The sequence below is a fragment of the Notothenia rossii genome (genome assembly GCF_949606895.1).
Source record: "Notothenia rossii genome assembly, contig: scaffold_92, whole genome shotgun sequence".
Lineage (NCBI taxonomy): Eukaryota > Metazoa > Chordata > Actinopteri > Perciformes > Nototheniidae > Notothenia > Notothenia rossii.
In genome coordinates, this window is record NW_027639685.1 from 73399 (window position 1) to 97476 (window position 24078).

The 24078-nt window shown below is 50.0% G+C and overlaps 1 protein-coding gene across 1 annotated transcript; it reads right to left on the bottom strand.

Moving 5' to 3' along the window:
• Positions 1 to 1088: 1088 nt before the first annotated feature.
• Positions 1089 to 23574, bottom strand: LOC307027526 (uncharacterized protein; the record flags this gene model as incomplete). The annotated part of the gene is made up of 8 exons (XM_079695796.1): positions 23314 to 23574; positions 23012 to 23106; positions 20015 to 20055; positions 7209 to 7262; positions 6907 to 7001; positions 6372 to 6483; positions 3574 to 3614; positions 1089 to 1194 (listed from the first exon to the last, which is right to left on the bottom strand). Exons 1-8 carry the CDS (start codon positions 23484 to 23486, stop codon positions 1089 to 1091), a joined length of 717 nt encoding a protein of 238 aa, XP_079551922.1. The 5' UTR covers positions 23487 to 23574.
• Positions 23575 to 24078: the final 504 nt, after the last annotated feature.

Here is a 24078-nt window from a genome sequence, read left to right on the forward strand (position 1 = left end):
GACATACTCTGCGCATTTCCAGGAGAGGTTCCATGTTAAATTATATCCTGCAAAATGACAGGCAACAACTCTCTTCCAGACGTTTAAAAACACTTTTCCGACTATTTTAAACAACTTTTCCCCGCCTTTCAAACACTTTTTCCTGGCTTATAGCCTGTCATTTTGCAGGATATAACCTCTCCTGGAAATGGACATATTCTGTGCATTTCCAGGAGAGGTTACATGTTAAATGATATCCTGCAAAATGACAGGCTACAACTCTCTTCCAGACGTTTAAAAACACTTTCCCCGACCATTTAAACATTATTTATGGCTTGTAAAGTGCGGTGATGAGCCCTGACAGTATCAGACTATTTAAAGGGTTACCAGGAGCATGAGAATATCCTCCACAGAAGGGGTGGTGGTGCCGTGAATAAGGCCGAATATGGATACCGATGTGCCGACGGTAAAGCACCGCAAAATCCACCCCCTTTAGGTTAACCAGGGGCATGGAGTTCTGTAGGGTGTGAACATCTGGGTTTAGTCCGTGGGGGAGTGCTTAAGTCCGGGAGTCCGGGGACTCACGGTGTGCAAGGTTATGGAGGTGCCCATGTCAGGGACACATGCTGGAGGTCTGTGGTCCGTCCTTTGGGGGTCTTGGAGGGGCCACAGAGAGGAGATATCCCCGGTCTCTGTCCTGGATGAGTGAAATAAACAGAGTCTCCATGTCAGGGACACATGCTGGAGGTCTCTCTCCCGAGAGTGGACGTCCATTGCCTGTAAATTGGTCTAACATTAGGTCTGTCACTTTGGCTAACCGCACCACTGTCTGTCGTCTCCCGCAAGTGGACATCCATTGTCACTTTGGCTAACCGCACCACTGTCTGTCGTCTCCCGCAAGTGGACATCCATTGCCCCTAAATAGGGTTAGGGAATGTTCCGGTATTTGGACAACATTAACATGGGATCACTCCGGTCAATGTACGTACTTCGTCTCACTGGAATATTAATGGCCAGATTGAATACAACATCGACCCAAATTCTCCGGTCAATGACAGGAGAGTTTTGAAAGTGACAAAACACTGTTCCACACATTTAAAAACACTTAATCAATGTTTACCCAGGATCCATGCACCTTTCCTGGCTTGTAAAATGTGGTGATGCGCCCTGGAGGTAGCGGGTAGGCTCTGTGCGTGGTGCTGAACCCCAGCCTGTCTATGTGGAATACAAAAACAAACAAAGACAAACACCTTTAAGGTCACCAGGGTCGTGAGGTTCTGGTTCTGGCGGTGTGCATGGAGGGGTTTAGTCCGAGTGAGGAGTGCTCGAGCGTGGGAGGATGTGTAAGGCAGAGGAGGGGAACAAAAAAAAACGAATACAAATAAGTTAAAGTGTGAACCTCCAGCAGGGCAGGTGCTGCTGCTGCTGCTGCTGCTGCTGCTGCTGCTGCTGCTGCTGTGAAGGAGGACAAATATTGATGCTTGTGTTCGGACGGTAAAGCACCGCAAAATCCACCCCCCCTTAAAGGTGACCAGGGGCATGAGATTCTGCAGGGTGTGAACAACTGGGTTTAGTCCGTGGGGGAGTGCTTAAGTCCGGGGGCCCGGGGTCTCACGGTGCACGAGGTTATGGAAGTGCAGCAGGGCAGGTGCTGCTGCTGCTGCTGCTGCTGCTGCTGCTGCTGTGAAGGAGGAGGACGAATATTGATGCTTGTGTTCGGACGGTAAAGCACCGCAAAATCCACCCCCCCTTAAAGGTGACCAGGGGCATGAGATTCTGCAGGGTGTGAACAACTGGGTTTAGTCCGTGGGGGAGTGCTTAAGTCCGGGGGCCCGGGGTCTCACGGTGCACGAGGTTATGGAAGTGCAGCAGGGCAGGTGCTGCTGCTGCTGCTGCTGCTGCTGCTGCTGCTGCTGCTGCTGCTGCTGCTGCTGCTGTGAAGGAGGAGGACGAATATTGATGCTTGTGTTCGGACGGTAAAGCACCGCAAAATCCACCCCCCCTTAAAGGTGACCAGGGGCATGAGATTCTGCAGGGTGTGAACAACTGGGTTTAGTCCGTGGGGGAGTGCTTAAGTCCGGGGGCCCGGGGTCTCACGGTGCACGAGGTTATGGAAGTGCAGCAGGGCAGGTGCTGCTGCTGCTGCTGCTGCTGCTGCTGCTGCTGTGAAGGAGGAGGACGAATATTGATGCTTGTGTTCGGACGGTAAAGCACCGCAAAATCCACCCCCCCTTAAAGGTGACCAGGGGCATGAGATTCTGCAGGGTGTGAACAACTGGGTTTAGTCCGTGGGGGAGTGCTTAAGTCCGGGGGCCCGGGGTCTCACGGTGCACGAGGTTATGGAAGTGCAGCAGGGCAGGTGCTGCTGCTGCTGCTGCTGCTGCTGCTGCTGCTGCTGCTGCTGCTGCTGCTGTGAAGGAGGAGGACGAATATTGATGCTTGTGTTCGGACGGTAAAGCACCGCAAAATCCACCCCCCCTTAAAGGTGACCAGGGGCATGAGATTCTGCAGGGTGTGAACAACTGGGTTTAGTCCGTGGGGGAGTGCTTAAGTCCGGGGGCCCTGGGTCTCACGGTGCACGAGGTTATGGAAGTGCAGCAGGGCAGGTGCTGCTGCTGCTGCTGCTGCTGCTGCTGCTGCTGTGAAGGAGGAGGACGAATATTGATGCTTGTGTTCGGACGGTAAAGCACCGCAAAATCCACCCCCCCTTAAAGGTGACCAGGGGCATGAGATTCTGCAGGGTGTGAACAACTGGGTTTAGTCCGTGGGGGAGTGCTTAAGTCCGGGGGCCCGGGGTCTCACGGTGCACGAGGTTATGGAAGTGCAGCAGGGCAGGTGCTGCTGCTGCTGCTGCTGCTGCTGCTGCTGCTGCTGCTGCTGCTGCTGCTGCTGTGAAGGAGGAGGACGAATATTGATGCTTGTGTTCGGACGGTAAAGCACCGCAAAATCCACCCCCCCTTAAAGGTGACCAGGGGCATGAGATTCTGCAGGGTGTGAACAACTGGGTTTAGTCCGTGGGGGAGTGCTTAAGTCCGGGGGCCCGGGGTCTCACGGTGCACGAGGTTATGGAAGTGCAGCAGGGCAGGTGCTGCTGCTGCTGCTGCTGCTGCTGCTGCTGCTGCTGCTGCTGCTGTGAAGGAGGAGGACGAATATTGATGCTTGTGTTCGGACGGTAAAGCACCGCAAAATCCACCCCCCCTTAAAGGTGACCAGGGGCATGAGATTCTGCAGGGTGTGAACAACTGGGTTTAGTCCGTGGGGGAGTGCTTAAGTCCGGGGGCCCGGGGTCTCACGGTGCACGAGGTTATGGAAGTGCCACTGTTGCCGGAGGTCCTTAGTCCGTCCTTTGGGGCTCTGTCAGGGGCTACAGAGAGGTGGTTTTCCCGGTCCCTCTCCTGGAGGTATGAAATAACCTGAGCTCCATGTGAGGGAGCCGTGCTGGAGCTGCTTAGTCCGTCCTTTGGTGGTCTTTGAGGGGCTAATGAGAGGTGTTTTCCCCGGTCTATTTGATGGAAGTCTGACACGAGCAGAGTGTGCATGCTTTGAAACTAATCCACCCACACTTAGCATGCTATTTTAGGGTATAAATCGTACCTTGTCACCATGCACTGTGCTCCCTGGGACGACGCGCCGTCCTGTGGGGACACATGAGAACTGCACTCAAATCACTTTGTGCTTTTTAAACAGTTTAACATATTTTTTTCCACATTTAAAAAACGCTTTCTGCCCTGGAAATCATTTCTAATCATTATTACCGTTATGGAGGGGCTGCAGGAACACTTTCCCCGCCTTTCAAACACTTTTTCCTGGCTTATAGCCTGTCATTTTGCAGGATATAATTTAACATGGAACCTCTCCCAGGGGCAAATACAGTGCCAGGTGTCAGACTATTTAAACAATGTTTACCCAGGATTCCGACACCTTCCCTGGCTTGTAAAATGCGGTGATGCGCCCTGGAGGTAGTATTTTAAACAACTTTTCCCCGCCTTTCAAACACTTTTCCCCGCCTTTCAAACACTTTTTCCTGGCTTATAGCCTGTCATTTTGCAGGATATAATTTAACATGGAACCTCTCCCAGGGGCAAATACAGTGCCAGGTGTCAGACTATTTAAACAATGTTTACCCAGGATTCCGACACCTTCCCTGGCTTGTAAAATGCGGTGATGCGCCCTGGAGGTAGTATTTTAAACAACTTTTCCCCGCCTTTCAAACACTTTTCCCCGCCTTTCAAACACTTTTTCCTGGCTTATAGCCTGTCATTTTGCAGGATATAATTTAACATGGAACCTCTCCCAGGGGCAAATACAGTGCCAGGTGTCAGACTATTTAAACAATGTTTACCCAGGATTCCGACACCTTCCCTGGCTTGTAAAATGCGGTGATGCGCCCTGGAGGTAGTATTTTAAACAACTTTTCCCCGCCTTTCAAACACTTTTCCCCGCCTTTCAAACACTTTTTCCTGGCTTATAGCCTGTCATTTTGCAGGATATAATTTAACATGGAACCTCTCCCAGGGGCAAATACAGTGCCAGGTGTCAGACTATTTAAACAATGTTTACCCAGGATTCCGACACCTTCCCTGGCTTGTAAAATGCGGTGATGCGCCCTGGAGGTAGTATTTTAAACAACTTTTCCCCGCCTTTCAAACACTTTTCCCCGCCTTTCAAACACTTTTTCCTGGCTTATAGCCTGTCATTTTGCAGGATATAATTTAACATGGAACCTCTCCCAGGGGCAAATACAGTGCCAGGTGTCAGACTATTTAAACAATGTTTACCCAGGATTCCGACACCTTCCCTGGCTTGTAAAATGCGGTGATGCGCCCTGGAGGTAGTATTTTAAACAACTTTTCCCCGCCTTTCAAACACTTTTCCCCGCCTTTCAAACACTTTTTCCTGGCTTATAGCCTGTCATTTTGCAGGATATAATTTAACATGGAACCTCTCCCAGGGGCAAATACAGTGCCAGGTGTCAGACTATTTAAACAATGTTTACCCAGGATTCCGACACCTTCCCTGGCTTGTAAAATGCGGTGATGCGCCCTGGAGGTAGTATTTTAAACAACTTTTCCCCGCCTTTCAAACACTTTTCCCCGCCTTTCAAACACTTTTTCCTGGCTTATAGCCTGTCATTTTGCAGGATATAATTTAACATGGAACCTCTCCCAGGGGCAAATACAGTGCCAGGTGTCAGACTATTTAAACAATGTTTACCCAGGATTCCGACACCTTCCCTGGCTTGTAAAATGCGGTGATGCGCCCTGGAGGTAGTATTTTAAACAACTTTTCCCCGCCTTTCAAACACTTTTCCCCGCCTTTCAAACACTTTTTCCTGGCTTATAGCCTGTCATTTTGCAGGATATAATTTAACATGGAACCTCTCCCAGGGGCAAATACAGTGCCAGGTGTCAGACTATTTAAACAATGTTTACCCAGGATTCCGACACCTTCCCTGGCTTGTAAAATGCGGTGATGCGCCCTGGAGGTAGTATTTTAAACAACTTTTCCCCGCCTTTCAAACACTTTTCCCCGCCTTTCAAACACTTTTTCCTGGCTTATAGCCTGTCATTTTGCAGGATATAATTTAACATGGAACCTCTCCCAGGGGCAAATACAGTGCCAGGTGTCAGACTATTTAAACAATGTTTACCCAGGATTCCGACACCTTCCCTGGCTTGTAAAATGCGGTGATGCGCCCTGGAGGTAGTATTTTAAACAACTTTTCCCCGCCTTTCAAACACTTTTCCCCGCCTTTCAAACACTTTTTCCTGGCTTATAGCCTGTCATTTTGCAGGATATAATTTAACATGGAACCTCTCCTGGAAATGGACATACTCTGCGCATTTCCAGGAGAGGTTCCATGTTAAATTATATCCTGCAAAATGACAGGCAACAACTCTCTTCCAGACGTTTAAAAACACTTTTCCGACTATTTTAAACAACTTTTCCCCGCCTTTCAAACACTTTTTCCTGGCTTATAGCCTGTCATTTTGCAGGATATAACCTCTCCTGGAAATGGACATATTCTGTGCATTTCCAGGAGAGGTTACATGTTAAATGATATCCTGCAAAATGACAGGCTACAACTCTCTTCCAGACGTTTAAAAACACTTTCCCCGACCATTTAAACATTATTTATGGCTTGTAAAGTGCGGTGATGAGCCCTGACAGTATCAGACTATTTAAAGGGTTACCAGGAGCATGAGAATATCCTCCACAGAAGGGGTGGTGGTGCCGTGAATAAGGCCGAATATGGATACCGATGTGCCGACGGTAAAGCACCGCAAAATCCACCCCCTTTAGGTTAACCAGGGGCATGGAGTTCTGTAGGGTGTGAACATCTGGGTTTAGTCCGTGGGGGAGTGCTTAAGTCCGGGAGTCCGGGGACTCACGGTGTGCAAGGTTATGGAGGTGCCCATGTCAGGGACACATGCTGGAGGTCTGTGGTCCGTCCTTTGGGGGTCTTGGAGGGGCCACAGAGAGGAGATTTCCCCGGTCTCTGTCCTGGATGAGTGAAATAAACAGAGTCTCCATGTCAGGGACACATGCTGGAGGTCTCTCTCCCGAGAGTGGACGTCCATTGCCTGTAAATTGGTCTAACATTAGGTCTGTCACTTTGGCTAACCGCACCACTGTCTGTCGTCTCCCGCAAGTGGACATCCATTGTCACTTTGGCTAACCGCACCACTGTCTGTCGTCTCCCGCAAGTGGACATCCATTGCCCCTAAATAGGGTCAGGGAATGTTCCGGTATTTGGACAACATTAACATGGGATCACTCCGGTCAATGTACGTACTTCGTCTCACTGGAATATTAATGGCCAGATTGAATACAAAATCGACCCAAATTATCCGGTCAATGACAGGAGAGTTTTGAAAGTGACAAAACACTGTTCCACACATTTAAAAACACTTAATCAATGTTTACCCAGGATCCATGCACCTTTCCTGGCTTGTAAAATGTGGTGATGCGCCCTGGAGGTAGCGGGTAGGCTCTGTGCGTGGTGCTGAACCCCAGCCTGTCTATGTGGAATACAAAAACAAACACAGACAAACACCTTTAAGGTCACCAGGGTCGTGAGGTTCTGGTTCTGGCGGTGTGCATGGAGGGGTTTAGTCCGAGTGAGGAGTGCTCGAGCGTGGGAGGATGTGTAAGGCAGAGGAGGGGAACAAAAGGTGTGTGCAGGAGCAGGGAGAAAAGAGAAAATAAAAAGACTCAAAGTGTTCCACCTTCCAGCAGCAGCAGCAGCAGCAGCGGGCCCGCGGTGCTGAACACCTGCCTGTCTATGTGGAGTACAAAAACAAACAAAGACAAACACCTTTAAGGTCACCAGGGTCGTGAGGTTCTGGTTCTGGCGGTGTGCATGGAGGGGTTTGACCTGGCTCCCCGACACAATGCACATAGTCTGGAGCAGCGGAGCAGCGGCTGGGCCGTGTTCCCCCTTCTGTCCATTTGCCTATCAGTTTGTTAACGAAGTGGACAGAGGCTGTTTTTTGCCCCTAAAAGTGACTTTTAATGGTGTTTTTTGTATTTAAATGATGTGTTTTATCATTCTCCAGGGTCCCCGACACAATGAAACTAGTCTGGAGCTCGCTGGGGTCCCGCAAAATGCTTTAATCACGATTTTGTCCTTTTCCCCATCACTTTGTTAACGAAGTGGACAGAGGCTGTTTTTTGCCCCTAAAAGTGACTTTTAATGGTGTTTTTGGCATTTAAATGATGGGTCTTATCATTATCCAGGGTCCCCGACACAATGAAACTAGTCTGGAGCTCGCTGGGGTCCCGCAAAATCCTTTAATCACGATTTTGTCCTTTTCCCCATCACTTTGTTAACGAAGTGGACAGAGGCTGTTTTTTGCCCCTAAAAGTGACTTTTAATGGTGTTTTTGGCATTTAAATGATGGGTTTTATCTTTCTCCAGGGTCCCCGACACAATGAAACTAGTCTGGAGCTCGCTGGGGTCCCGCAAAATGCTTTAATCACGATTTTGTCCTTTTCCCCATCACTTTGTTAACGAAGTGGACAGAGGCTGTTTTTTGCCCCTAAAAGTGACTTTTAATGGTGTTTTTTGTATTTAAATGATGTGTTTTATCATTCTCCAGGGTCCCCGACACAATGAAACTAGTCTGGAGCTCGCTGGGGTCCCGCAAAATGCTTTAATCACGATTTTGTCCTTTTCCCCATCACTTTGTTAACGAAGTGGACAGAGGCTGTTTTTTGCCCCTAAAAGTGACTTTTAATGGTGTTTTTTGTATTTAAATGATGGGTCTTATCATTGTGGAGGGTCCCCAAGACAGTGCAACTAGTCTGTAGCTCGCTGGGGTCCCGCAAATGCTTTAATCACGATTTTGTCCTTTTCCCCATCAGTTTGTTAACGAAGTGGACAGAGGCTGTTTTTTGCCCCTAAAAGTGACTTTTAATGGTGTTTTTGGCATTTAAATGATGGGTTTTATCATTCTCCAGGGTCCCCGACACAATGAAACTAGTCTGGAGCTCGCTGGGGTCCCGCAAAATGCTTTAATCACGATTTTGTACTTTTCCCCATCAGTTTGTTAACGAAGTGGACAGAGGCTGTTTTTTGCCCCTAAAAGTGACTTTTAATGGTGTTTTTTGTATTTAAATGATGTGTTTTATCTTTCTCCAGGGTCCCCGACGCAATGCACATAGTCTGGAGCTCGCTGGGGTCCCGCAAAATGCTTTAATCACGATTTTGTCCTTTTCCCCATCACTTTGTTAACGAAGTGGACAGAGGCTGTTTTTTGCCCCTAAAAGTGACTTTTAATGGTGTTTTTGGCATTTAAATGATGTGTTTTATCATTATCCAGGGTCCCCGACACAATGAAACTAGTCTGGAGCTCGCTGGGGTCCCGCAAATGCTTTAATCAGGCGTTTTAACACTTTTCCCCACGAAAATGATTTTTAATTATTTTTTGGGGGCTATATAAATCAAATTCCGGTTAATGCCGAGCACAATTGTACCTTTTACTATTTTAATGTATTTGCATGATATATCTTTGGGCGATAAAAGCGACATATTTGGATGACTTTGTCAGTTTATGGAGCTTATCCCACAAATCCCGGATGATCCGGGCCAAATTTGGGAGCTCATAGGCAGCCTGCCATAGGCCCCCACCCGTGGAATGAAAAAAAAATGAAAGAAAACGGTCAATTATATGTTAAAATAATCAAAAAATGAACTTTTAAAATTACATGGGAGAGGGGATCTGAAAAATTGGAGAAGGGGAAAAGTGTTCGGCGCTTCGGGACGAAGCGCTGAACACTTTTCCCCTACCCCGTTGCAAGGTACAACGGAGAGGGGAATCCAGACTTCCCCTCCTCCGTTGTAAAAAACCGTTCATGTTTTACAAGCTACCTTCTGCACGAAATCGGAAACCCGGTTTTTGAGAGGACTCAGAAAAAAAACGGCTGTGTAACTTCATGGAGGAATTCATCCGCTGTATGTGCACTTTGGCTCGGATACATTTTGTTGCCTGGAGACCCCCCAGCATGGTTCTTACCAAACTTAAAGTTTTTGAACTGGGCTCTGGAGGAAGGTAAGGGGAGTTGACAGGGGACTCAATCCGCCTCATGAGGCACTATTTTCGGATACATTTCAACACTTTTAGCCCTTTTTGATGGTTCTCCAAAAAATAACTCTGACTTTTTCAGAGTGTGGAGGAAGGTGAGGGGAGTTGACAGGGGACTTTATCCGCCTTATGGGGCACTATTCTCGGATACATTTCAACACTTTTAGCCCTTTTTGATGGTTCTCCAAAAAATAACTCTGACTTTTTCAGAGTGTGGAGGAAGGTGAGGGGAGTTGACAGGGGACTTTATCCGCCTTATGGGGCACTATTCCCGGATACATTTCAACACTTTTAGCCCTTTTTGATGGTTCTCCAAAAAATAACTCTGACTTTTTCAGAGTGTGGAGGAAGGTGAGGGGAGTTGACAGGGGACTTTACCCGCCTTATGGGGCACTATTCCCGGATACATTTCAACACTTTTAGCCCTTTTTGATGGTTCTCCAAAAAATAACTCTGACTTTTTCAGAGTGTGGAGGAAGGTGAGGGGAGTTGACAGGGGACTTTACCCGCCTTATGGGGCACTATTCCCGGATACATTTCAACACTTTTAGCCCTTTTTGATGGTTCTCCAAAAAATAACTCTGACTTTTTCAGAGTGTGGAGGAAGGTGAGGGGAGTTGACAGGGGACTTTACCCGCCTTATGGGGCACTATTCCCGGATACATTTCAACACTTTTAGCCCTTTTTGATGGTTCTCCAAAAAATAACTCTGACTTTTTCAGAGTGTGGAGGAAGGTGAGGGGAGTTGACAGGGGACTTTACCCGCCTTATGGGGCACTATTCCCGGATACATTTCAACACTTTTAGCCCTTTTTGATGGTTCTCCAAAAAATAACTCTGACTTTTTCAGAGTGTGGAGGAAGGTGAGGGGAGTTGACAGGGGACTTTACCCGCCTTATGGGGCACTATTCCCGGATACATTTCAACACTTTTAGCCCTTTTTGATGGTTCTCCAAAAAATAACTCTGACTTTTTCAGAGTGTGGAGGAAGGTGAGGGGAGTTGACAGGGGACTTTACCCGCCTTATGGGGCACTATTCCCGGATACATTTCAACACTTTTAGCCCTTTTTGATGGTTCTCCAAAAAATAACTCTGACTTTTTCAGAGTGTGGAGGAAGGTGAGGGGAGTTGACAGGGGACTTTATACGCCTTATGGGGCACTATTCCCGGATACATTTCAACACTTTTAGCCCTTTTTGATGGTTCTCCAAAAAATAACTCTGACTTTTTCAGAGTGTGGAGGAAGGTGAGGGGAGTTGACAGGGGACTTTACCCGCCTTATGGGGCACTATTCCCGGATACATTTCAACACTTTTAGCCCTTTTTGATGGTTCTCCAAAAAATAACTCTGACTTTTTCAGAGTGTGGAGGAAGGTGAGGGGAGTTGACAGGGGACTTTACCCGCCTTATGGGGCACTATTCCCGGATACATTTCAACACTTTTAGCCCTTTTTGATGGTTCTCCAAAAAATAACTCTGACTTTTTCAGAGTGTGGAGGAAGGTGAGGGGAGTTGACAGGGGACTTTACCCGCCTTATGGGGCACTATTCCCGGATACATTTCAACACTTTTAGCCCTTTTTGATGGTTCTCCAAAAAATAACTCTGACTTTTTCAGAGTGTGGAGGAAGGTGAGGGGAGTTGACAGGGGACTTTACCCGCCTTATGGGGCACTATTCCCGGATACATTTCAACACTTTTAGCCCTTTTTGATGGTTCTCCAAAAAATAACTCTGACTTTTTCAGAGTGTGGAGGAAGGTGAGGGGAGTTGACAGGGGACTTTACCCGCCTTATGGGGCACTATTCCCGGATACATTTCAACACTTTTAGCCCTTTTTGATGGTTCTCCAAAAAATAACTCTGACTTTTTCAGAGTGTGGAGGAAGGTGAGGGGAGTTGACAGGGGACTTTACCCGCCTTATGGGGCACTATTCTCGGATACATTTTTTCATTTTCACCCATTTTTGATGGTTCTCCAAAAAGACAAGTTAGTCTTTTTTCTTCCCCCTTCCTCTTCTGATTTCTCACTGATCGAATGGCAAACGCGACCCGCCATCGGAGGGCCTCCGCCGGCCCGGCCTCGTGCCGGTGCTCTGGCGGTCGGTTCCTCCGAACTGCGGGTTCGACTCTGATGGCCGGGAGGGACGAGGGAAACGTCGGGGGGGTCTGCTGGAGGCTCCTGCTGGAGTCTTGCGTTCACTGGGACCTGGCTCGAAAAACTCGAAACCCTGACTCCAGTGCGGTGTTGCGGCCATGCGCCTCCGGGTACCAGACTCCCCTGCCTCCTCCGTGTTGCGTGGGCTGCGTGGGGGTAACCCTGCGTGTCCGTTACCCTGCGTGTCTCTTACCTCCCAGGCCGACCGATATGAAGCGTTTCCAAGACGAACCGTCTGACTCAGGGGTCCCACCACAGGTTCCGTAGCGGGGTGGAAGTTCCACCTCCCCTCTTTGCCGCGGAATGCAAAACAAACACCTGTTTCTCTCATCCTCCACTGTGGCATAGCGGCCTTAGTCGGCTGTGGCATTCAGCAATTGGCCTTGCTCCGGGCACAGGACCCTACTTCATCAAACTACCTATTTGATCCTGCGTAACAACCACATATATGCTTGTCTGCAAAGACATTGATCGAATGGCAAACGTGACCCGCCATCGGAGGGCCTCCGCCGGCCCGGCCTCGTGCCGGTGCTCTGGCGGTCGGTTCCTCCGAACTGCGGGTTCGACTCTGATGGCCGGGAGGGACGAGGGAAACGTCGGGGGGGTCTGCTGGAGGCTCCGGGCACAGGACCCTACTTCATCAAACTACCTATTTGATCCTGCGTAACAACCACATATATGCTTGTCTGCAAAGACATTGATCGAATGGCAAACGTGACCCGCCATCGGAGGGCCTCCGCCGGCCCGGCCTCGTGCCGGTGCTCTGGCGGTCGGTTCCTCCGAACTGCGGGTTCGACTCTGATGGCCGGGAGGGACGGGGGAAACGTCGGGGGGGTCTGCTGGAGGCTCCTGCTGGAGTCTTGCGTTCACTGGGATCTGGCTCGAAAAACTCGAAACCCTGACTCCAGTGCGGTGTTGCGGCCATGCGCCTCCGGGTACCAGACTCCCCTGCCTCCTCCGTGTTGCGTGGGCTGCGTGGGGGTAACCCTGCGTGTCCGTTACCCTGCGTGTCTCTTACCTCCCAGGCCGACCGATATGAAGCGTTTCCAAGACGAACCGTCTGACTCAGGGGTCCCACCACAGGTTCCGTAGCGGGGTGGAAGTTCCACCTCCCCTCTTTGCCGCGGAATGCAAAACAAACACCTGTTTCTCTCATCCTCCACTGTGGCATAGCGGCCTTAGTCGGCTGCGGCATTCAGCAATTGGCCTTGCTCCGGGCACAGGACCCTACTTCATCAAACTACCTATTTGATCCTGCGTAACAACCACATATATGCTTGTCTGCAAAGACATTGATCGAATGGCAAACGTGACCCGCCATCGGAGGGCCTCCGCCGGCCCGGCCTCGTGCCGGTGCTCTGGCGGTCGGTTCCTCCGAACTGCGGGTTCGACTCTGATGGCCGGGAGGGACGAGGGAAACGTCGGGGGGGTCTGCTGGAGGCTCCGGGCACAGGACCCTACTTCATCAAACTACCTATTTGATCCTGCGTAACAACCACATATATGCTTGTCTGCAAAGACATTGATCGAATGGCAAACGTGACCCGCCATCGGAGGGCCTCCGCCGGCCCGGCCTCGTGCCGGTGCTCTGGCGGTCGGTTCCTCCGAACTGCGGGTTCGACTCTGATGGCCGGGAGGGACGGGGGAAACGTCGGGGGGGTCTGCTGGAGGCTCCTGCTGGAGTCTTGCGTTCACTGGGACCTGGCTCGAAAAACTCGAAACCCTGACTCCAGTGCGGTGTTGCGGCCATGCGCCTCCGGGTACCAGACTCCCCTGCCTCCTCCGTGTTGCGTGGGCTGCGTGGGGGTAACCCTGCGTGTCCGTTACCCTGCGTGTCTCTTACCTCCCAGGCCGACCGATATGAAGCGTTTCCAAGACGAACCGTCTGACTCAGGGGTCCCACCACAGGTTCCGTAGCGGGGTGGAAGTTCCACCTCCCCTCTTTGCCGCGGAATGCAAAACAAACACCTGTTTCTCTCATCCTCCACTGTGGCATAGCGGCCTTAGTCGGCTGCGGCATTCAGCAATTGGCCTTGCTCCGGGCACAGGACCCTACTTCATCAAACTACCTATTTGATCCTGCGTAACAACCACATATATGCTTGTCTGCAAAGACATTGATCGAATGGCAAACGTGACCCGCCATCGGAAGGCCTCCGCCGGCCCGGCTTCGTGCCGGTGCTCTGGCGGTCGGTTCTTCCAAACTGCGGGTTTGACTCTGCTCCTGGGAGCACATATACTTGTCTGCAAAGAGGGACATGCCTGGTCCCGCCCAGGTGTTCTTCTACGGCTAGTGTCCAGCCAGCTGCGGTATCATCAACTTTGACCCGCCATCGGAGGGCCTCCTCCCCGGGTCCAGCTTCCGGTGCTAGGCGGTCGGTTCCTCCAAACTGTGTGATTGACTCTGCTCCTGGGAGCACATATGCTTGTCTGCAAAGAGGGACATGCCTGGTCCCGCCCAGGTGTTCTTCTACGGCTAGTGTCCAGCCAGCTGCGGTATCATCAACTTTGACCCGCCATCGGAGGGCCTCCTCCCCGGGTCCAGCTTCCGGTGCTAGGCGGTCGGTTCCTCCAAACTGTGTGATTGACTCTGCTCCTGGGAGCACATATGCTTGTCTGCAAAGAGGGACATGCCTGGTCCCGCCCAGGTGTTCTTCTACGGCTAGTGTCCAGCCAGCTGCGGTATCATCAACTTTGACCCGCCATCGGAGGGCCTCCTCCCCGGGTCCAGCTTCCGGTGCTAGGCGGTCGGTTCCTCCAAACTGTGTGATTGACTCTGCTCCTGGGAGCACATATGCTTGTCTGCAAAGAGGGACATGCCTGGTCCCGCCCAGGTGTTCTTCTACGGCTAGTGTCCAGCCAGCTGCGGTATCATCAACTTTGACCCGCCATCGGAGGGCCTCCTCCCCGGGTCCAGCTTCCGGTGCTAGGCGGTCGGTTCCTCCAAACTGTGTGATTGACTCTGCTCCTGGGAGCACATATGCTTGTCTGCAAAGAGGGACATGCCTGGTCCCGCCCAGGTGTTCTTCTACGGCTAGTGTCCAGCCAGCTGCGGTATCATCAACTTTGACCCGCCATCGGAGGGCCTCCTCCCCGGGTCCAGCTTCCGGTGCTAGGCGGTCGGTTCCTCCAAACTGTGTGATTGACTCTGCTCCTGGGAGCACATATGCTTGTCTGCAAAGAGGGACATGCCTGGTCCCGCCCAGGTGTTCTTCTACGGCTAGTGTCCAGCCAGCTGCGGTATCATCAACTTTGACCCGCCATCGGAGGGCCTCCTCCCCGGGTCCAGCTTCCGGTGCTTGGCGGTCGGTTCATCCAAACTACGGGTAATCCTGGAGCGGACATAAACAAAGAATGATATTTTACAGGACATGATGGATATGTGTTTTTTCCAGGCTTTTTGGAAATAAACCAAATGTGATTTTGCAGTGCATGATATAGCTCATTTTACCCATGTGATGTTGTGCAGTACATTACTGAGCTCATTTAACGATATTGGTCTACCAGGTGAAGTGGGATGCTGCCATTTCCCAACTGGTCTCCGGAGGAATATAAGGAGAGTTGACAGGGGACTCTGCCCAGTGCTCATGAACCAAATGAGGGGTGTGTTAGAGGGGAAAGGCTCTGGCTGTTTCTGCAGCCTCTGCATCTACCTTCTCTCCCCACCCCGATACCAGCGCGTGCCTGCTGTAAAAGGCAGGTGCACGGGCTCTCACTTCCACTAACTCTGAGCCTGGCTCCCGAGCAGCACGTTCTCCCCGGCAGTCCGCCAGCAGATGAAAAACACCCACCTCTCCGCCTCTTCCGAGGGACGAGGGAACCGCGCGGGGGGGTCTGCTGGAGGTTCCTGCCGGGTGCTCCGTACTGCGTTTCACCGGGACCTGGCTCGAAAAACTCGGAACTCTGACTCCAGTGCGGTGTGGCGGTCTCGCCCTGGCCGTCCACCGTGCGCCTCCGGGTACCTGACTCCCCTGCCTCCTCCGGGGGCAGGTGCGAGGGGTTCAATGCCTCCTCCCCCCGCTGCGGCGAAAGCCGGAGCGGGACGGAGCGCCCGGAGGTACTGTTACCCCCACGTTTTGTACCCAAAACTGTCTTGTGAGTTCGTGGCAGAACCATGAAACAAAAAACAATCAATGTATCGGACCCATCGCCAGTCGCGTTGGTGCGGAGGTGGGACCATTTTAACCAGGTGGTAACCCAAGTCCTCCCCTTGGTCCGTGTTCCCTGCATTGAAGCATCGGACCCATGGTTGCAATCAGCAGTTGGCTAACGCATATAAACGGAGAAACAGAAAACCATTTAAATATAATTCATTGTGTGTGTTTTTGGAAGGATGTTGACCGAATGCCCGGTGTGCAGCCTCCGCTATCTGGCTTTGAATAAGCACCTTAAGCACAAACATGCAGTGCGGAACCTGGATGAAAGAGGCATCATTCTTAAAATGGCCAGTGGTAGAATAAATGTTCGGACCAAACCCTGTCCCATCACAGGGTGTTCGTATGCTGGGAGGAAACTACACCGTCATGTAACTCGTGACCACCCTGAGTTCTCCCGAGATGAGGCACATCAGGTCATGGCAAGGCTGAAGCATAGTGTGGCCCTGCAGTTGCTCCATGACCTCCGAGAGACTAATCCCATCATTGGAATGGCTACATCATTGGATATAGACAATGAGGAGGAATACCCGGTGCACCCTCCACCCTTCTCCCCACATACCGAGTGTGACGAAGAGGACTGCATGCAGGTGAGGCTGGACAATGTGGCATTGAGGGCTCAGAAGGATGCCCTCATTGATGAGGTGAAGACCCTGCGCTCCAGGCTAAAACAGGGTCTAAAACCCAGGAAGCAGAATGCCACTGCTGCTCTGCTTGAGGAAGACGAAGAATGTATACGATTTAAGGGCGTAGCAATCCCAAGTACCCCCGACATGAACTCAGTAGCCTCCGGCAGCAATACCCCTCTCAAGACCCCGGTGAAGACTGTCATGCGGTCCATAGAAGCCTCTGCGAGTGAGACCCCCCTCAAGTCTGTGATGCGGTCCCCAGAAGCCTCCGGAAGCAAGACCCCGGTGAAGACTGTCATGCGGTCCGACAAAGCCTCCGGTAGTGAGACCCCGGTGAACACTGTCATGCGGTCCCCAGAAGCCTCCGGAAGCAAGACCCCGGTGAAGACTGTCATGCGGTCCAACAAAGCCTCCGGTAGAGAGACCCCTCTCAAGTCTGTGATGCGGTCCCCAGAAGCCTCCGGAAGCAAGACCCCAGTGAAGACTGTCATGTGGTCCCCAGAAGCCTCCGGTAGTGAGACCCCAGTGAAGACTGTCATGCGGTCCATAGAAGCCTCTGCGAGTGAGATCCCTCTCAAGTCTGTGATGCGGTCCCCAGAAGCCTCCGGAAGCAAGACCCCGATGCAGACTGTCATGCGGTCCGTAGAAGCCTCCTGTAGTGAGACCCCTGTATGCCAGAAGACCCGTGCGTCTGTCTCCAATAAGCTGAAAGCTAATCTGGCTAAGGACTGGCCCTCTTCCCAAAATCAATGGTGCACTGGGAAGGGACTGCGGAATACCATGCGTGAAATCACGTTGCCTAAAAGCATGGAGACGTACATTCAGACATACAGAGGTCATTGTGAGGGTCTTGCACCGACAGTAAAACGGAAAGAGAATTGTATGTCCAATGTCAGCCGGATAAAGAACTTCATAGTATTCATGGCCCATGGTTTTGACCGGCTGTCAGACTGGCTGTTTCTAAAAGACACAAAGAGGGTCCGTGGCTGGAGCAAGTATATTTCAGAGTCGGGCCGGACAGTCACAACATCGCTGTTGTTCCTGAAGACTGTGAACCATTTCCTGAGGTACTTGTCTGCATCAAAGCTCCGGGGGTGCAGGCTCACCCAGTCTGATATGACCAACATCATCAGAGAGGTGAAAGCCAACATTAACGATTTGAAAAAGTCTGTCACTCTCCACCAGTTTAAGGTGAAGAGGGACAAGCTGGATCGTCTGCCGAGCCAGGCGGAGCTTCTCGCCGCCATGGCGGCCGCTGAGAAGCGCATCCCTGATCTCCTTGACCTGATGGCTAGCAATCCGACCACAATCACCCAGTACCTGCTATATGGCTATCTAACCCTCCATTGGAGCCTCCTGTATGGCCACCGTCCGGGTGTGTATGCAAACATGACCAACACGGAGGTCTTTGAGGCGGACAGAAGGGGCACTGCTGAGGGCTACATCATCCACGTGCAGGATCACAAGACTGCCAAGACATTTGGTGAAGCACAGCTGGTGCTTACAATAAAGGAGTTTAGCTGGGTCATGCGGTGGATGGGGATAAAAGAGGGCTTGTCGGGTCCTCAGAATGAATTCTTCCTTTTCACATCGGGGAAGCAGGCTTCCAAGAACCTGAACGCTCACTTGAAGAGGGCTTGGGCTGATGCTGGGCTAGAAACAGCCGTCACCTTCACCATCTTGCGCACTGCCCTGGCTGACAATATCAAGCATCACCAAGATCCAGAAAGCAGGTCGATTCTGGCTAGGTTTATGTGCCACGACGTAAGCACTGCAGACCGGTTCTACGCGAATACGCCTGGAATAAAGGAGGCATTGAAGATCCGCTCCATGTTCAGGGCGGCGGCAGCAGCTGCAGCAGCATCATCATCAGAAGGAGGTCTACCACCGTCAGCTACCTCCGAAGAGGATTCAGGGGCGGAGAGCAGCGATACCTCTTCTTCAGGACCGATTGGTACTCCTGATGAGGGGAAAGGGGCCGTGGACTCAACCTTTTTTCCCCGGTGCACTGTACAAGTTAGACGGCTAATATGGCCCCAAGGCCCCTGTTAATCATGTTGTTATTATGTTTATTTTGTATACTGTTTTTGTAAAAGTGGTGTGATAATTAAATAAAAAATAAAAAAAAAACATTAGTATAACCTTGAAGGTTCCCAGGGGCAAATACAGTGCCTGTCATTTTGCAGGATATAATTTAACATGTAACCTCTCCTGGAAATGGACATACTCTGTGCATTTCCAGGAGAGGTTCCATGTTAAATTATATCCTGCAATATCCTCCAAAGAAGGGGTGGTAGTGTCATGAATAAGGCCGAATATGTATGCCGATGTGCGGACGGTAAAGCACCGCAAAATCCACCCCTTTAGGGTAACCAGGGGCATGAAGTTCTGTAGGGTGTGAACATCTGGGTTTAGTCCGAGTGAGGAGTGCTCGAGCGTGGGAGGATGTGTAAGGCAGAGGAGGGTAACAAAAGGTGTGTGCAGGAGCAGGGAGAAAAGAGAAAATAAAAAGACACAAAGTGTTCCACCTTCCAGCAGCAGCAGCAGCGGGCCCGCTCTGTCCGTGGTGCTGAACACCTGCCTGTCTATGTGGAGTACAAAAACAAACAAAGACAAACACCTTTAAGGTCACCAGGGGCGTGAGGTTCTGGTTCTGGCGGTGTGCATGGAGGGGTTTAGTCCGAGTGAGGAGTGCTCGAGCGTGGGAGGATGTGTAAGGCAGAGGAGGGGAACAAAAAAAAACGAATACAAATAAGTTAAAGTGTGAACCTCCAGCAGGGCAGGTGCTGCTGCTGCTGCTGCTGCTGCTGCTGCTGTGAAGGAGGACGAATATTGATGCTTGTGTTCGGACGGTAAAGCACCGCAAAATCCACCCCCCCTTAAAGGTGACCAGGGGCATGAGATTCTGCAGGGTGTGAACATCTGGGTTTAGTCCGTGGGGGAGTGCTTAAGTCCGGGGGCCCGGGGTCTCACGGTGCACGAGGTTATGGAAGTGCAGCAGGGCAGGTGCTGCTGCTGCTGCTGCTGCTGCTGCTGCTGCTGCTGCTGCTGTGAAGGAGGACGAATATTGATGCTTGTGTTCGGACGGTAAAGCACCGCAAAATCCACCCCCCCTTAAAGGTGACCAGGGGCATGAGATTCTGCAGGGTGTGAACATCTGGGTTTAGTCCGTGGGGGAGTGCTTAAGTCCGGGGGCCCGGGGTCTCACGGTGCACAAGGTTATGGAAGTGCCACTGTTGCCGGAGGTCCTTAGTCCGTCCTTTGGGGCTCTGTCAGGGGCTACAGAGAGGTGGTTTTCCCGGTCCCTCTCCTGGAGGTATGAAATAACCTGAGCTCCATGTGAGGGAGCCGTGCTGGAGCTGCTTAGTCCGTCCTTTGGTGGTCTTTGAGGGGCTAATGAGAGGTGTTTTCCCCGGTCTATTTGATGGAAGTCTGACACGAGCAGAGTGTGCATGCTTTGAAACTAATCCACCCACACTTAGCATGCTATTTTAGGGTATAAATCGTACCTTGTCACCATGTACTGTGCTCCCTGGGACGACGCGCCCTCCTGTGGGGACACATGAGAACTGCACTCAAATCACTTTGTGCTTTTTAAACAGTTTAACATATTTTTTTCCACATTTAAAAAACGCTTTCTGCCCTGGAAATCATTTCTAATCATTATTACCGTTATGGAGGGGCTGCAGGAACACTTTCCCCGCCTTGCAAACATTTATTCCTGGTTCAAATAATCAATTTGTTCCGCCTGCTTTGCGTCAGCACCTCTGCGGCTGTCGGATTAACACAGATGAATGCACTTTTAACACTCACGCAGCCAGAATTCCTGCTCTTTTCCTGGGTTACAAAGTGAGGTGACGCAGCCTGTCCTCTGAGTCTCCCCGCCTCTCATAGACTTATTTCTGGGTAAAAAAAGCCATGTGCTCCGCCCCCTGGATCTCTGCATGTGTGTGTGTGCCTGTGAGTCTGTGGCTACTGTCCACATGCCCGCATTAGGAGGCACTATTTTCGGATACATTTTCTCATTTTCACCACTTTTCATGTTTTTATTATGTATATTGTTATATTATTATTATTATTATTATTGTATATATGTATACTGTGTATACTGTTTTTGTAAAAATCATGTGATTATTAAATAAATAATAAAAAAAGAATATAACCTTGAAGTTTCCCAGGGGCAAATACAGTGCCAGGTGTCAGACTATTTAAACAATGTTTACCCAGGATTCCGACACCTTCCCTGGCTTGTAAAATGCGGTGATGCGCCCTGGAGGTATCAGAGTATTTTAAACAACTTTTCCCCGCCTTTCAAACACTTTTTCCTGGCTTATAGCCTGTCATTTTGCAGGATATAATTTAACATGGAACCTCTCCCAGGGGCAAATACAGTGCCAGGTGTCAGACTATTTAAACAATGTTTACCCAGGATTCCGACACCTTCCCTGGCTTGTAAAATGCGGTGATGCGCCCTGGAGGTATCAGAGTATTTTAAACAACTTTTCCCCGCCTTTCAAACACTTTTTCCTGGCTTATAGCCTGTCATTTTGCAGGATATAATTTAACATGGAACCTCTCCTGGAAATGGACATACTCTGCGCATTTCCAGGAGAGGTTCCATGTTAAATTATATCCTGCAAAATGACAGGCAACAACTCTCTTCCAGACGTTTAAAAACACTTTTCCGACTATTTTAAACAACTTTTCCCCGCCTTTCAAACACTTTTTCCTGGCTTATAGCCTGTCATTTTGCAGGATATAATTTAACATGGAACCTCTCCTGGAAATGGACATACTCTGCGCATTTCCAGGAGAGGTTCCATGTTAAATTATATCCTGCAAAATGACAGGCAACAACTCTCTTCCAGACGTTTAAAAACACTTTTCCGACTATTTTAAACAACTTTTCCCCGCCTTTCAAACACTTTTTCCTGGCTTATAGCCTGTCATTTTGCAGGATATAATTTAACATGGAACCTCTCCTGGAAATGGACATACTCTGCGCATTTCCAGGAGAGGTTCCATGTTAAATTATATCCTGCAAAATGACAGGCAACAACTCTCTTCCAGACGTTTAAAAACACTTTTCCGACTATTTTAAACAACTTTTCCCCGCCTTTCAAACACTTTTTCCTGGCTTATAGCCTGTCATTTTGCAGGATATAATTTAACATGGAACCTCTCCTGGAAATGGACATATTCTGTGCATTTCCAGGAGAGGTTACATGTTAAATGATATCCTGCAAAATGACAGGCTACAACTCTCTTCCAGACGTTTAAAAACACTTTTCCGACTATTTTAAACAACTTTTCCCCGCCTTTCAAACACTTTTTCCTGGCTTATAGCCTGTCATTTTGCAGGATATAATTTAACATGGAACCTCTCCTGGAAATGGACATACTCTGCGCATTTCCAGGAGAGGTTCCATGTTAAATTATATCCTGCAAAATGACAGGCAACAACTCTCTTCCAGACGTTTAAAAACACTTTTCCGACTATTTTAAACAACTTTTCCCCGCCTTTCAAACACTTTTTCCTGGCTTATAGCCTGTCATTTTGCAGGATATAATTTAACATGGAACCTCTCCTGGAAATGGACATATTCTGTGCATTTCCAGGAGAGGTTACATGTTAAATGATATCCTGCAAAATGACAGGCTACAACTCTCTTCCAGACGTTTAAAAACACTTTCCCCGACCATTTAAACATTATTTATGGCTTGTAAAGTGCGGTGATGAGCCCTGACAGTATCAGACTATTTAAAGGGTTACCAGGAGCATGAGAATATCCTCCACAGAAGGGGTGGTGGTGCCGTGAATAAGGCCGAATATGGATACCGATGTGCCGACGGTAAAGCACCGCAAAATCCACCCCCTTTAGGTTAACCAGGGGCATGGAGTTCTGTAGGGTGTGAACATCTGGGTTTAGTCCGTGGGGGAGTGCTTAAGTCCGGGAGTCCGGGGACTCACGGTGTGCAAGGTTATGGAGGTGCCCATGTCAGGGACACATGCTGGAGGTCTGTGGTCCGTCCTTTGGGGGTCTTGGAGGGGCCACAGAGAGGAGATTTCCCCGGTCTCTGTCCTGGATGAGTGAAATAAACAGAGTCTCCATGTCAGGGACACATGCTGGAGGTCTCTCTCCCGAGAGTGGACGTCCATTGCCTGTAAATTGGTCTAACATTAGGTCTGTCACTTTGGCTAACCGCACCACTGTCTGTCGTCTCCCGCAAGTGGACATCCATTGTCACTTTGGCTAACCGCACCACTGTCTGTCGTCTCCCGCAAGTGGACATCCATTGCACCTAAATAGGGTTAGGGAATGTTCCGGTATTTGGACAACATTAACATGGGATCACTCCGGTCAATGTACGTACTTCGTCTCACTGGAATATTAATGGCCAGATTGAATATAAAATCGACCCAAATTCTCCGGTCAATGACAGGAGAGTTTTGAAAGTGACAAAACACTGTTCCACACATTTAAAAACACTTAATCAATGTTTACCCAGGATCCATGCACCTTTCCTGGCTTGTAAAATGTGGTGATGCGCCCTGGAGGTAGCGGGTAGGCTCTGTGCGTGGTGCTGAACCCCAGCCTGTCTTTGTGGAATACAAAAACAAACAAAGACAAACACCTTTAAGGTCACCAGGGTCGTGAGGTTCTGGTTCTGGCGGTGTGCATGGAGGGGTTTAGTCCGAGTGAGGAGTGCTCGAGCGTGGGAGGATGTGTAAGGCAGAGGAGGGGAACAAAAGGTGTGTGCAGGAGCAGGGAGAAAAGAGAAAATAAAAAGACTCAAAGTGTTCCACCTTCCAGCAGCAGCAGCAGCAGCAGCGGGCCCGCGGTGCTGAACACCTGCCTGTCTATGTGGAGTACAAAAACAAACAAAGACAAACACCTTTAAGGTCACCAGGGTCGTGAGGTTCTGGTTCTGGCGGTGTGCATGGAGGGGTTTGACCTGGCTCCCCGACACAATGCACATAGTCTGGAGCAGCGGAGCAGCGGCTGGGCCGTGTTCCCCCTTCTGTCCATTTGCCTATCAGTTTGTTAACGAAGTGGACAGAGGCTGTTTTTTGCCCCTAAAAGTGACTTTTAATGGTGTTTTTTGTATTTAAATGATGGGTTTTATATTTCTCCAGGGTCCCCGACACAATGAAACTAGTCTGGAGCTCGCTGGGGTCCCGCAAAATGCTTTAATCACGATTTTGTCCTTTTCCCCATCACTTTGTTAACGAAGTGGACAGAGGCTGTTTTTTGCCCCTAAAAGTGACTTTTAATGGTGTTTTTGGCATTTAAATGATGGGTCTTATCATTATCCAGGGTCCCCGACACAATGAAACTAGTCTGGAGCTCGCTGGGGTCCCGCAAAATGCTTTAATCACGATTTTGTCCTTTTCCCCATCACTTTGTTAACGAAGTGGACAGAGGCTGTTTTTTGCCCTAAAAGTGACTTTTAATGGTGTTTTTGGCATTTAAATGATGTGTTTTATCATTATCCAGGGTCCCCGACACAATGAAACTAGTCTGGAGCTCGCTGGGGTCCCGCAAAATGCTTTAATCACGATTTGGTCCAT